Here is a 14,905-nt window from a genome sequence, read left to right as displayed (position 1 = left end):
ATATAAATGCGCTTAAGAAATCAAACTAAATGGAATTATTGTGTGACAAGGCATGGTAGACCACAGTCACTTACACCAAAGCACTCAGAAAATTTCCCCAAAAATTATCCATAATTTTTCACTGTAGATCGACTCACTCACTGTACTCCGTTAGTAACTGTGAGATGGCATTGTGGGAATCACATGCACAAAATGTGTACACATGTTTCAAACAGCAGAAAAGGAGCAAAAGAAAAATAAGTAAAAGTGCTGGTCGCATCGGTGTGTAGAATTATTTAAAATATAGCTATCTCCAGTACTTCAGGTGACTACATGAATGAATATATTTTGGAAATCATAGAAAAGAATGGTAAGTATGCCAGTATACATGAAATTCGTAGACACACACTTAGCAGGTCAATACTCAAACTATAATGTTCTATCACCTATTAAAATGCCATAATAAATTGCCAAAGGAGACAAAGTAGATAATCACATGGAGATGACAAAATTCATGGGATAGCGATATGCATGTATACAGATAGCTCCAGTATCGCATAGACAAGGTATAAAAGCGCACGGCTTTGACGGTGTTGTAATTTGTACTCAGGTGTTTCATGCGAATAGGATTTCGACGTGATTATGGGCTCACGACGTAAACCAACAGACTCTGAACGCGGAGTGGTAGATGAAGCTAGACGCATGGGGAATTCATTTCGGAAATTGTTAGGAAATTCAATGACAGTGTCAAGAGTGTGCCAAGAATACCAAATTTCAAGCATTTTCTCTCACAACGGACAACGGTGGCCGACGACTCTCAGTTAAGGACCGAGAGAAGTGGCGTTTGCGTAGAGTTGTCATTGCTAACAGACAAGCAACACTGCGTGAAACAACCACGATAATCAATGTGGAGCGCTCGACGAACGTATCTGTTAAGCCAGTGAGGCCAAATTAGGCGTTAATGGGCTGTGGCAGCAGGCAACCTAAGTTGCTAACAGCGGGACATCGCCTTCAGCGCCTCTCGTGGGCTCGTGTCCATATTAGTTGCAACCTAGACGACTGGAAAACCATGCCCTGCGCGGATGAGTCCCGATTTCGGTGGACAAAAGCTGATTGCAGGGTTCGAGTGCGCCGCAGACCTCGTGAAGCCACAAGCTCAATTCGACAACAAGGCACTGTGCAAGCTGATGGTGGCTCCATAGTGGTTTGGGCTTTGTTTACAAGGAATGGACTGGGTTCTCTGGTCCAAATGAACCGATCATTGAATGGATACAGCTATGTTCGGCTTCTTAGAGCCCATTTGCAGCAATTCATGGATTTCATGTTTGCAAACAAAGATTAAATTTTTATGTGTGGCAGTGCACCATGTCACGGGGCCACAATCGTTCGCGACTGGTTTGAAGAGCACTCTGTTCAATTCGAGCGAATTATTTGGCTACCCGTCGAACATTTATGGGTCATAATCGAGAGGTAAATCCTGCACCGGCAACGGTTTCGCGATTATGGAGGGCTGTACAGGCAGCATGGCCAACATTTCCGCACGGGACATCGAACGACTTGTAGAGTCCATGTCACGTTGAGTTACTGCACTAAGCTTGGCGAAAGGAGATCCGTAACTTTGTTGGGACGTAGCCCATGATATTTCGTGTAAAGCACAATTTTATTTAAGAAGGTAGTCAATACTTTGCTGTTAAACAAAGCATGATACAAAAGTAAAGATTACTTTGAAAAGTCGAAGTATTGGTTAATAAAATAGCGACTAAAACACAGCTGTCATATTGCAGTAAACTTTCACAGTGTAATGAATTTGATTGGTTAATTGCACACACTGTTTCGTTCATTCGTACTGCCAATGTTTCAGTGTGCCTGTGAGCTCAGCGTCTCACATGATGAGGAGGCGCTGTCATTGAGGTATGTGGACAGCAAGACACAGACGCATTGCAGTATATTTGCAATACTGAAATAATCTGGTATGTACGGAAAATAGGAACTGAAAGACACTGCATAGCCATACTGCGCAAAGTAAAGGGTCGCTTTTTTTGACACCTAGCCACATTCTTGCATTGCGACACAGAAGTTTGAAATTTGGCTCAAAGCTGCCTCCGCAACAGTACAAAAGCTTGACGCCCTGCGAGTCGGCGACGCTTCAGACAGCAAGATGATGATACATGTGAGAAAAATGGGACAGAGCTCAGTAGTTCATGTTAAGTGTGACGTGTGTTAACGATGTCTCCGCCCGCCGCCACTGTGGACGTGTGACACGATGGGAAGGCCGTAACCCCCTCCCCCCCACTCCCTCACTTAACGACGTCTCGCCATTGCTCTTGACGCCTCTGCGATGAAGGTCAGAAGCGCGACGCCCAGCTCTGAAATCACACGGTTCTCCTGTGTGTGATCGAGGAATACATTTCAGACACACTGCCGCTCAGAATCGTCACGAAGATTTCTAAAGGTGTGAAAGGCGTTAATGAAGACCAACCCTCTCTTTGATGCGTTCTTACACTCACATTTTGCTGTCGAAAACGATTGTTAGAAGTGCGATGTGCCACAGGATTTCGTTCTTGACAACTTTCGTCGCTGCTGACACCCTGACGATTCAACCGTTCTTTAAGGACAATGCGGTGCTGCCAGCCAATTTAATGTGATCTGATCATTTGGAATGCTGCTCGACCGCAATTTTTGCTTTGGTAGTACCATTAGGGACCGTTCAAAACCATTCAACGAAAATTTAACGTGATCCGAAGCGTCAAAAGGGTATTGATGGTTTCTTAGCTCCCTGTTTTGCACTCTTCTGTAGCGAGACTGTGGGAGATACGACAATGATGCGTGGGTGAATATAGCGGCAAAGGGTCTCTGTAGCACCCCCCGGCTCAGCAACATCCTCTCTGCCAGCCGCACACTTTTTTTAAGCACCTTAAAAATGCACTGTGTAAAGAAACACCTCGCCCAAGCCATATAGGCTCCTGCAGTCAGGCAAGCCCTTCGATACCCTACAACTGAGTGGCACTAAACTGCTGCTCCAGTATCTGCTGATGAGTGTGCAGAACGTCTACACCAGAGCAAAAACTTTAGTCGCAATACACTCCAAAGACGTCATATCTCGTACAGTGGGGCTGCAGCCCCACGATGTCCTTAGAGAAGGACACAGGGTGTATCAGCAGCGTCGAAAGTTGTAAAGAACGTCGTCCTGTTCCACACGACGTTGCAAACATTCGTTCTGACGGCGAGATGTTTGTAAACCAACGCCTCAAGGGAAGGGCTGGTTTCATTGACGCCCATTATACTTCCTCCTGAGGCCTTTCCGTGTCGATTCTCAGAGGCGATGTGTTCTTCGGCCACCCATTACTAAACTATGTGATTTCACGGCGTTGCGTTGCGGTCCTGACCTCCACCGCAGAGGCGTCAAAAGAAGAAGTGATGTGTGGTTGCTGTCTGAAACGCGACCGTGTCCGAGGGCGATGTTGCAGGGCACCTCTGAGCAAAATCTTACACTTCTGCGTTGCAATGGTGACCATTTATTCTTTTACACAATAAAGAAGAATTTCTCCTAGTGTAACAAGTAAATGAGCATTGTACTTTACACATGAAACGAATGAAGCAGTGCAGTTGTTAAGACTCTGGGCTCATATTCGGAAGCATAGAGGTTTATGTTCTGTCTGCTCATTGCGATCGTGGTTTTCTGTTGTTTTCATAAATAATTTCACGCGAACGCTGGAATGATTACTTAAGTAAGACAGTGGCCAACGACCTAAATATATCAATATATGTACTAGAATCGACATATTTGTCGCCGAAGAACAGGAACTGAAAACATTTCTCGTTTATTCTTCACACTCACAAGAAACCACTTGAGTGCTAGGTCGCAAGTTCATTCTGAAGTAAGGCTCATTTTAAAGTGGTAACATTCACGACAGGAAATACATTAGCTGCTAAAGACTCATCGTGTGCATCAGGAGGGCGATAGGAAATGAGTGTCCGGTAGGAGCAGAAATCAAGCTTCTATGGAATGTATGCATTATTCTTTACAATATGGAAATCGCCTACATTCAAGAAATGCTCAAAACAAACCACTGACTTGCACCATGAACACCGAATGAAAAATGGCAGGCCACCGTGATCACTAAGATTCGCACCATCATGAAAACGAACTCCTTCGGAGCTACAAACTGTGAAGGTCGTTCAGCTAGGTATCCACTCTTAAATAACGAACATGGAATCATACTGGCGTAATGCGGTGATGAGAGCTGGTGGAATGTGATGGGATGCAACCGAATACGAAACGCTGTGCCGTGGAGCTTATCCTGAAACTGGCCACCCTTAAAGGAGTAGCTGCAGATAGTGCGACAATGTGTTCTACAGGCACGGAGAAAACAAACATCCAGAGTCTGAGATTGTCCAGTGGTTCTAGGTGCCATGAATTGCAATGTCACACGCTTTCCAGGAGGAATAGTTTACTCTAAATAAGGATGATGTGTATCCGCAGACCAGGAATTACGCAAAAGCAAGTTATTTTGACCAGCAAGTTGCTAAAAGCAGTGCTCATGGCACAGTTGTAATTCTCTTACTCCAATTTTGCCACTCTCTCTTGCTGTGACTTGAATATTCGCTACTACCTTTGCAAGATCATGCACACAACAAAGAATAGTAGGGGCCAGAGCACCTCCTACATCTCGCAGCACAATAAATAACTTTCCAGCCAATTTACCACGCAGATTAACAATCGGCATATTTATATAAGAATGCGTTAGGCACTGATGTTAGTTGATCTTGATAAGACTCTCTTGGTGCGTCCCCTTTTCTTATGCACTACACGGTTACACTGTTGCGGAGTTATTCGAAATCTGTACATAATTGTTTTTTTTTACTATGTTGTGGATTATCTTACACGTGCGCAATGATGTTTAGTACCTGCTCCTTGGACAATGATTGTCGGTTAGTACGTTCCACTAGAGACGGATTTTGTCGCTCTTTGTCCGACGAGGATGATAAACTACATGACCCGACACCTGTTTCATTATCACTTTCACTTGTTAAGCGTGTGCGATCACCATTGCACTCCTTATGTACATTGACCGCACCGTCGAGTGTATACATCGCACATTCCACTGACTCAACTTTCGGAAACTCTAGTATTTTATCTGCCACCTCCTTCTCACTGCGGTTCCTTGGGTTCCTTTCTGACGAAATGGCAACTTCTGCAACTGTTGTAGGTATAATGCAATGTGAAATTCCTTATGTTCCTTTTCGATGAAACAACAATTTCGGCGACTGTTGTAGGTATAGTACAATGTTCGCTTCATTTATCGTTGCCTTTGCTCTGCTTTGTACGAACACCACTAACACTGTAGCGCTGCTGGGAGTTACTCGTCGACTAAGTAGCTCAACTACACTCCGTAGCCTCATTCTGCCCACTGAATACCTCCAGTCCCGCCCCCTCTCGCCATTAGCAGCCAATATTGTGGCTGCATGGTAGACAATACGTGGGGTGTCGAACCCCTTAGACATCTTTGGTCATTTACGACCTTGCACTCAAGGGGTTCGTTGTGAGTTTTGAATATATGACACGTTTCGATCTTTCTGGATCAGCTTCAAATCTATGTAGTTGCTCCAGCTGGCATTGTGCATGCTAAACAATAACACATTTTATGACTAACGATAGATTCTTTTTCTCCAATGTTTTACTGTCAGTCGCACAAGCCACTATACAACTATATCCCTTTATTCTAGTTTTATTCTCTTTCAACTTTCCACCCCCCATTGTCTCGCTGCATAGAAATACTAGAAGCCATCCGAGTTTCGGGAAAACAGAGCACAGTCTCTTCTTCACTCGGCCTTACTCCCCTTCGCGCAGAAAACTCACCGATTGACACCCAGCAGATGTGTGACCCTTCCACGTGGCTGAAGACGCATGGCAATTTTATCCGCGTCAAAATGCTACTCGAGGCGTAGTGGAAGAACACGAAGTCGACACACACAGCGCCTTCGTTGTCTCTGCGCAAGCCAGTGAGATCCAGACGCTCAGACAGCAGCGTCATTATCCGAGATAGTATCAGTCATCATCGGAAACTTCCGCCAGGCTCCCTCTTTCGCGTACAGCAGACATATGAAGATCACTTGAATCTGCCCAGGGCATGTATTGTTTTATGGGGCGCCTGAGACCACTGGCGAAGCATGCGCTTAGCATCTGTGTGTGTGTGTGTGTGTGTGTGTGTGTGTGTGTGTGTGTGTGTGCGTGCGTGACATTTCCTACACCTGCAAATATTCGTGCACAATTAATGACGTACCGATAAGTCACTGTGTCAGGATACATAGTTGCTGCACGCGGGACTCATTCGACCATCATCCACAGCCCTGGCTGAAGCCTGGACACGGCACTTTTGACACGCCGGGTTGAAGCCTGTTGCTTCTCAATGCCGGCAGTTGTGACATAATACGTGAATTTTAATCCAGATGCACTGAATTTCTTCCCAATTTTGACGCTCTACTCTCCTAGTCTCTGCCACGCAAGAAATGGATGCATTCCTCTCTTGAGTGCTAGAACAACATCTATATGTCATCTTCACTCAGGTCAGAGCCTCTATCAAAATCGTCTCTTTGGTTAACTCGGTAACCTGATTCCTATTCATTTCGAGGTGAATTCCTGAAATTTCGGCTTTATTGCGAAAAAACTGATATCCTTTTGGAGTCATCTCCAATGATGAAAGATTACAAAGTTATTAGCATTCTTATTGCTGTGGCCGCCCAGTTCATACATCGTAGCTCCTTTTGAATCGGCATCCCACTTCACGTCCAGCCAACACGGGATGCCTGCATCACAGGGCGCATATTTACCAGGAGCACCTACGACGTCTGTGTTGTGATGCCAACACAAATATTTACCGGCGGTCGCAAGACAAGATACCAACGGCTGCCAGGGACCGCTACCCATTCGCGGAGCCTGCAGAACAGCTTCACCAGAGGTCGGAGGTAGCGTAGGGACTACTTTTATACGCCAGGCACGTCATCGCAAACACTTCCGGCATATATATCCGCCAAACGGGCCTTATAGGGCGGCGCACTGCCGGAAAAAGGGCAGTTCGAAGCACCGCTAGGAAGTATTTACAGCTGCCACCCCGGCAGCCACTGCCATACGCCTCTTCTAACTGGCCTATCTCTTTCAGCTGGACTTGTATAGTCGACGAACATCTTGACATTGTAGAATTGTTTATTGTAATCTCTCCCCGTGAAGAGTCGGGTCTTTTCTATTATTATTTGTTATTTTATATTTGTGACGATTCGCAGTTGGGATCGAGTCTGTTGTTCTTTTGGAACTTGTATTATGGTTTTGTTTTCGTGAGTCCAGTAAATTGTTTTTGGACTTGTGTTTTCCACATTTCTATTCTGCTAGCGCAGACACTTCACTTATCGCATCGACTTTTTTCTCCCACAGGACACCATCTATACATCTGCTTCTGCTGTATTGCAATTAAAATTCTAATGTAATGTGTTACGTACGTATTCATTGGCAAAATTCATTTATTTGCATGAGATCTTTGAGTATATAGTTTTACCTTTATCTGTTGGTATCAATTACGAGAAATTTTAATATTTACTGATATGTAATTGTTATTTCAGTTTATGTTTCGAATTTCTGTGACTGAACGTTTGCATGTAAATGAAGTGCGCTTATAAACTATGTGTACGGTATAGACGTGTATATGGAGCCAGTCTTATAGTTTTTATAGGTTTTATAGGTCAATAAGCAAGTATAGTGAGGTGGAGATTTGTTGGGTAGCGCAATGATATTTGTGAGTCGACTGTAGTAGTTGTACTGAATAAAAGAAGTACACATACCAATGAAATTTCTTCCTGGCTGCTTCCAAGTTGTCGAGGCTCTCATTGAAAATGTACATGCGCAATCCACGCATAGCATTTTTATAATGCCACTCGAAGTCAATGTCTGCGACGTCACAGGGAAACAGTTTGCGGTCGGCTTCTCCCATATGGCCCCACATGCACACCAAGTTGTCGTCTTTGAAAGTCCACTCTTTAGTGGTAAATGTCTCCAGGGCTTGCACGGTTCCATGAATACGCGCGTACACGTTCCACAGTCTGCAACATACATGCGGTGTCAATGCTGCAAACAGATCATCCTTGTCATGATTAACAGTGAAGGTCATAGTTAAAAATAAAAATTTTTATACGGTAAACATCGGAACATTTTGGTAAATCCTAAATATGTCTATGACTGTTCCATAAATACAGGATGAAAGTAAATAAAACCGACAAACTGCAGGGACCAATTCCTGGCTGAAAATGGAAGAGAGAAGGTCCTATGAACATGTTTCCGGATATGCATTGCAACCACGGTAGATGGCGCTGACAAATGAAAGTTCCTCTGACTACATGCTGTATGTTCCTTGCGTGCCGCGTGGGATTAGCCGAGCGGTCTGGGAGCTGAAGTCATGGACTGTGAGGCTGGTTCAAATGGCTCTGAGCACTTCTGAGGTCATCAGTCCCCTAGACTTAGAACTACTTAAACCTAACTAACCTAAGGACATCACACACATCCATGCCCGAGGCAGGATTCGAACCTGCGACCGTAGCGGTCGCGCAGCTCCAGACTGTAGCGCCTAGAACCGCTCGACCACTCCAGCCGGCTGAGGCTGGTCCCGGCAGAGGTTCGAGTCCTCTCTCAGGCATGGATGTGTGTGTTTGTCTTTAGGATAGTTTAGCTTAAGTAGTGTGTAAGCTAAGGGACTGATGACCTTAGCAGTTAAGACCCATAAGATTTCACACACATTTGAACATTTTTGATCCTTGCGTCTTGCAGGCTGTGTGATTGACGCAGTGTACTGTAAACAGGCGAATGGTTCCCTATTCATGTTTGCGTACTGCCAAGCAGGTGGTGACGGTCGAGAGGCAGCTCAACTATACCAAAATAAGTACCCCCACAGACAACAACCACGTCACACAACATTTCCCTTAACCGAGAGCTCCTGCCGTACATCGGCCTAAGCCGTGATGTGACACCAGATTTGGTTCCACATTTTTGTCCTTAACATTTATAGTGACCAACGAGCTCACGGCGACGAGCTGTTGCTTCTGGTTGAATTTCTACACGAGGGACCAGTTCGCACATTTGTCTCATCTCATCCGCCAGCCCATTCTGCTGGCTAGTGAGACGTGTTCGCTCGTCTTTGACTTCTAACGTTCCTTCCTGTGTCTTTTCAGCCACTGCCTGTCCCTGCTTTTTAAGAGCAGAAATAGCCTTCTTGGGCGCGCTCATTCCGACCTTTGCCAGCGCTGCCTGATCTCGCGCACTCTCGTCCTAGTAATCTGGCTGTCTTAGGCAGGCGTCTGGAATTTACCGCTACTTCTTGCGTCTCATCTGACGTTTTCCTAATGTCTTCAACCTCTGCTTTTACACCCTTAACTTTATCCTGACCTAAGTTACGTTTTCGACAAGCTCATCAGCCTTTCTTTGAACTTTCTTAATTTCTCCGTGTGTTGTTGCTTCTGAATTTCCCTAATCTCTTTAATGAGGTTCTCCTGTCACTAATATTATGTCTGTCGTCTCCTTTCTTCTATTTCTTGTCGTCTCTTCTCTGCCTCTTACATAAACTGAACGATCGTTTATAATTATGCACTTCCAGTAACCTCCCCAGGACTAGAAGCTCGCGACACAATTGCGCTGTGGCGCATTGTCTGCGGAATCGGACTCTTGCTTTCCCTGACTGTACCTCTTTCCGTGTTTACAGATCCTACGTGACCTGCCACCTCAGCATCATTTTCACTTTCATTTCATGGGTGAAATGAGCCCTCATAATCGGAGTATTCGGCATCTGACATTTGTGCCCTGTTTGCTGAGTGATTTAAATGAGCTGGTTCCGCAGTCCTATCTTGTTTTGCATCAATGACTGACTCTTGTTCCATTTTGGACAACAATAGTGCGAGGCTTTTCTCACCACACACACAAGCTTAGCTTCTCGTAGGCATTCAAATCACCTGCTACTTCTGCAGGCTTCTGTCTCAAATGCATCACGCTCCGTATTTCCATTCGGACATTTTTCAAATAATGCACACACTTCTGCCTAAGCCCATGAAACAAGACTTACACTGAAATGTCGTACACATCCCCATTAGCAATTTGCTCATCTGCTTTTACTAGGAGAAACACTCTCCTAGCCTTCTTAACTGATTTATTAACTTCCATAAACATAGTTGCTATAATGACATCATGATCTCTACTGCCCGTTTGTATACCGACATTGTCGATAATATTCAGCCGATTTGTGGCTAAAAGATCTAAGATATTTCCAGTGATTGTGGACTACCAAACTAGCTCCTCAAGACAGTGTTCAGAAAGCATGGTTCAAAAGTACTTCGCATGACTGTCTGACTGTACCTCCTGAAATGAATCCATAGACATCCCAGTCTACAATGGTGAGCCAAAATATTATGACCACTCGCTTAATAAATTGTTTGTCCCTCTCAGGAACGAAATACATCACTGATTCTGCGTGTCAGGGACCCGACAGTTTGTTGGTAGGTCTGTGGAGGTATGTGGCATTAGATGTCTACGCACAGGTCATGTACATCGTAAATGACGAGCCGCTGATTTGCGTACGCAATGAGGAGAGATTATATCCGAAGACATTTTTCGAAACAGCTTTTAGTTGTGTTACCAGAGAAATGGGATGTGTCACCAGCAGAATGGGAGGGGATGCTCTGTCTTGGGGAATGAGATAAGAAGAATCTTGTTTGTCATACTGTTAGCTTAATAAGAAGTTCATAGCAAATATTGGTCTAACGGTATGCAACGTAACATAAGATTAATATTTTTGAAGGGACAAATTTCTTGAGATGTGTGTATGACAGTTACAAAGATAGCTTCCGAAGCTTAAGTGAAAAGAATTTATATCTAGATTACACACTCAGTGAAGAAGATGTCACTGGTGTAGTATTGGCCAAACTGCCAGGAGTGGACGGGAAAAATTAACGGGAATTTGTAAAAAGAAAACTGAACATATTCTACAAGCATTAGCCCAGTCAGATGCTTTGTCGGAAAAAGAGACAACCAATAACGATTCGGAGGTCGGAGGTATGAACTGGCGGTCAAGAAAAAGTAGAAACTGGTGGGCTCATAATGGAGATCACATGAGACAAGAGAGAACGAGAGGCACAGTAACTGCTTTAATAGGCGTGGAAGAGGAGGCTGGTATCGGGATGATACGAACAGTAACGGACGATATACAGAACGTAATGAGAGAAACAATGGTAACAGGGTATATGTTGTTGTTGTGGTCTTCAGTCCTGAGACTGGTTTGATGCAGCTCTCCATGCTACTCTATCCTGTGCAAGCTTTTTCATCTCCCAGTACCTACTGCAACCTACATCCTTCTGAATCTGCCTAGTGTATTCATCTCTTGATCTCCCTCTACGATTTTTACCCTCCACGCTGCCCTCCAATACTAAATTGGTGATCCCTTGATGCCTCAGAACATGTCCTACCAACCGATCCCTTCTTCTGGTCAAGTTGTGCCACAAACTTCTCTTCTCCCCAATCCTATTCAATACTTCCTCATTAGTTATGTGATCTACCCATCTAATCTTCAGCATTCTTCTGTAGCACCACATTTCGAAAGCTTCTATTCCCTTCTTGTCCAAACTATTTATCGTCCATGTTTCACTTCCATACATGGCTACACTCCATACAAATACTTTCAGAAATGACTTCCTGACACTTAAATCAATACTGGATGTTAACAAATTTCTCTACTTCAGAAACGCTTTCCTTGCCAGTGCCAGCCTACATTTTATATCCTCTCTACTTCGACCATCATCAGTTATTTTGCTCCCCAAATAGCAAAACTCCTTTACTACTTTAAGTGCCTCATTTCCTAATCTAATTCCCTCAGCATCACCCGACTTAATTAGACTACATTCCATTATCCTTGTTTTGCTTTTGTTGATGTTCATCTTATATCCTCCTTTCAAGACACTGTCCATTCCATTCAACTGCTCTTCCAAGTCCTTTGCTGTCTCTGACAGAACTACAATGTCATCGGCGAACCTCAAAGTTTTTATTTCTTCTCCATGAATTTTAATACCGACTCCGAATTCTTCTTTTGTTCCCTTTACTGGTTGCTGAATATACAGATTGAACAACATCGGGGAGAGGCTACAACCCTGTCTTACTCCCATCCCAACCACTGCTTCCCTTTCATGTCCCTCGACTCTTATAACTGCCATCTGGTTTCTGTACAAATTGTAAATAGCCTTTCGCTCCCTGTATTTTACCCCTGCCACCTTTAGAATTTGAAAGAGAGTATTCCAGTCAACATTGTCAAAAGCTTTCTCTAAGTCTACAAATGCTAGAAACGTAGGTTTGCCTTTCCTTAATCTTTCTTCTAAGATAAGTCGTAAGGTCAGTATTGCCTCACGTGTTCCAGTGTTTCTACGGAATCCAAACTGATCTTCCCCGAGGTTGGCTTCTACCAGTTTTGCCATTCGTCTGTAAACAATTAGTGTTAGTATTTTGCAGCTGTGACTTATTAAGCTGATAGTTCGGTAATTTTCACATCTGTCAACACCCGCTTTCTTTGGGATTGGAATTATTATATTCTTCTTGAAGTCTGAGGGTATTTCGCCTGTTTCATACATCTTGCTCACCAGATGGTAGAGTTTTGTCAGGACTGACTCTCCCACGGCCGTCAGTAGTTCCAATGGAATATTGTCTACTCCGGGGGCCTTGTTTCGACTCAGGTCTTTCAGTGCTCTGTCAAACTCTTCACGCAGTATCGTATCTCCCATTTCATCTTCATCTACATCCTCTTCCATTTCCATAATATTGTCCTCAAGTACATTGCCCTTGTATACACCCTCTATATACTCCTTCCACCTTTCTGCTTTCCCTTCTTTGCTTAGAACTGGGTTTCCATCTGAGCTCTTGATATTCATACAAGTCGTTCTCTTATCTCCAAAGGTCTCTCTAATTTTCCTGTAGGCGGTATCTATCTTACCCCTAGTGAGATGGGCCTCTACATCCTTACATTTGTCCTCTAGCCATCCCTGCTTAGCCATTTTGCACTTCCTGTCGATCTCATTTTTGAGACGTTTGTATTCCTTTTTGCCTGTTTCACTTACTGCATTTTTATATTTTCTCCTTTCATCAATTAAATTCAATATTTCTTCTGTTACCCAAGGATTTCTACTAGCCCTCGTCTTTTTACCAACTTGATCCTCTGCTGCCTTCACTGCTTCATCCCTCAAAGCTACCCATTCTTCTTCTACTGTATTTATTTCCCCCATTCCTGTCAATTGCTCCCTTGTGCTCTCCCTGAATCTCTGTACAACCTCTGGTTCTTTTAGTTTATCCAGGTCCCATCTCCTTAAATTCCCACCTTTTTGCAGTTTCTTCAGTTTTAATCTACAGGTCATAACCAATAGATTGTGGTCAGAGTCCACATCTGCCCCTGGAAATGTCTTACAATTTAAAACCTGGTTCCTAAATCTCTGTCTTACCATTATATAATCTATATGATATCTTTTAGTATCTCCAGGGTTCTTCCATGTATACAACCTTCTTTCATGATTCTTAAACCAAGTGTTAGTTATGATTATGTTGTGCTCTGTGCAAAATTCTACCAGGCGGTTTCCTCTTTCATTTCTGTCCCCCAATCCATATTCACCTACTATGTTTCCTTCTCTCACTTTTCCTACACTCGAATTCCAGTCACCCATGACTATTAAATTTTCGTCTCCCTTCACAATCTGAATAATTTCTTTTATTTCATCATACATTTCTTCAATTTCTTCGTCATCTGCAGAGCTAGTTGGCATATAAACTTGTACTACTGTAGTAGGTGTAGGCTTCGTATCTATCTTGGCCACAATAATGCGTTCACTATGCTGGTTGTAGTAGCTTACCCGCATTCCTATTTTCCTATTCATTATTAAACCTACTTCTGCATTACCCCTATTTGATTTTGTGTTTATAACCCTGTAGTCACCTGACCAGAAGTCTTGTTCCTCCTGCCACCGAATTTCACTGATTCCCACTATATCTAACTTCAACCTATCCATTTCCCTTTTTAAATTTTCTAACCTACCTGCCCGATTAAGGGATCTGACATTCCACGCTCCGATCCGTAGAACGCCAGTTTTCTTTCTCCTGATAACGACATTTTCTTGAGTAGTCGCCGCCCGGAGATCCGAATGGGGGACTATTTTACCTCCGGAATATTTTACCCAAGAGGACGCCATCATCATGTAATCATACAGTAAAGCTGCATGCCCTCGGGAAATATTACGGCTGTAATTTCCCCTTGCTTTCAGCCGTTCGCAGTACCAGCACAGCAAGGCAGTTTTGATTATTGTTACAAGGCCAGATCAGTCAATCATCCAGACTTTTGCCCTTGCAACTACTGAAAAGGCTGCTGCCCCTCTTCAGGAACCACACGTTTGTCTGGCCTCTCAACAGATACCCCTCCGTTGTGGTTGCACCTACGGTACGGCTATCTGTATCGCTGAGGCACGCAAGCCTCCCCACCCACGGCAAGGTCCATGGTTCATGGGGGGAGGAAAATGGTTTAATGATTAACAATGAGATGAATTCTATCCGATTTCACATGCAGCCGACAGCAGCCCCACTCACATCCGTGGCAGATATTTCAAACAATGAACACAAGAACCAATAAACAAAGTTAGAAAGTGACTGAAACGTCATCAGCATAGTTTATCATTTCCTAACAGGGTATATAGAGACCACGAAAGAGATGGCAACGAAAGGGAAAACTGGAAAGGTGTTTTAATGGGGTATGAACACGAACTCATGTAGCGAACGGATCAGTGGCAATGACACGGTTGATAAAAGGAGATTCTGGGGATGTTAGGGGAATTCTGTTTGAGGGAGACGAAGTTACAACTGAAGACGAATACCAGC

At 43.9% G+C, this 14,905-nt stretch overlaps 1 protein-coding gene across 1 annotated transcript in view; it reads right to left on the bottom strand.

Annotated features, from left to right (window-relative positions):
- Positions 1-14,905, bottom strand: part of LOC124595899 (fatty acyl-CoA reductase 1-like) — a 237,329-nt gene that overhangs the window by 20,008 nt on the left and 202,416 nt on the right. The window contains exon 8 of the mRNA XM_047134807.1: positions 7,813-8,070. Coding sequence (XP_046990763.1) covers positions 7,813-8,070 — 258 coding nt within the window. The remainder of the gene's footprint in view (positions 1-7,812; positions 8,071-14,905) is intronic.

This window comes from Schistocerca americana, chromosome 2 (genome assembly GCF_021461395.2).
Source record: "Schistocerca americana isolate TAMUIC-IGC-003095 chromosome 2, iqSchAmer2.1, whole genome shotgun sequence".
NCBI classification, from domain to species: domain Eukaryota; kingdom Metazoa; phylum Arthropoda; class Insecta; order Orthoptera; family Acrididae; genus Schistocerca; species Schistocerca americana.
Note: the sequence above shows the minus strand (reverse complement) of the source record. Positions and strands in the feature narration are given on the sequence as shown.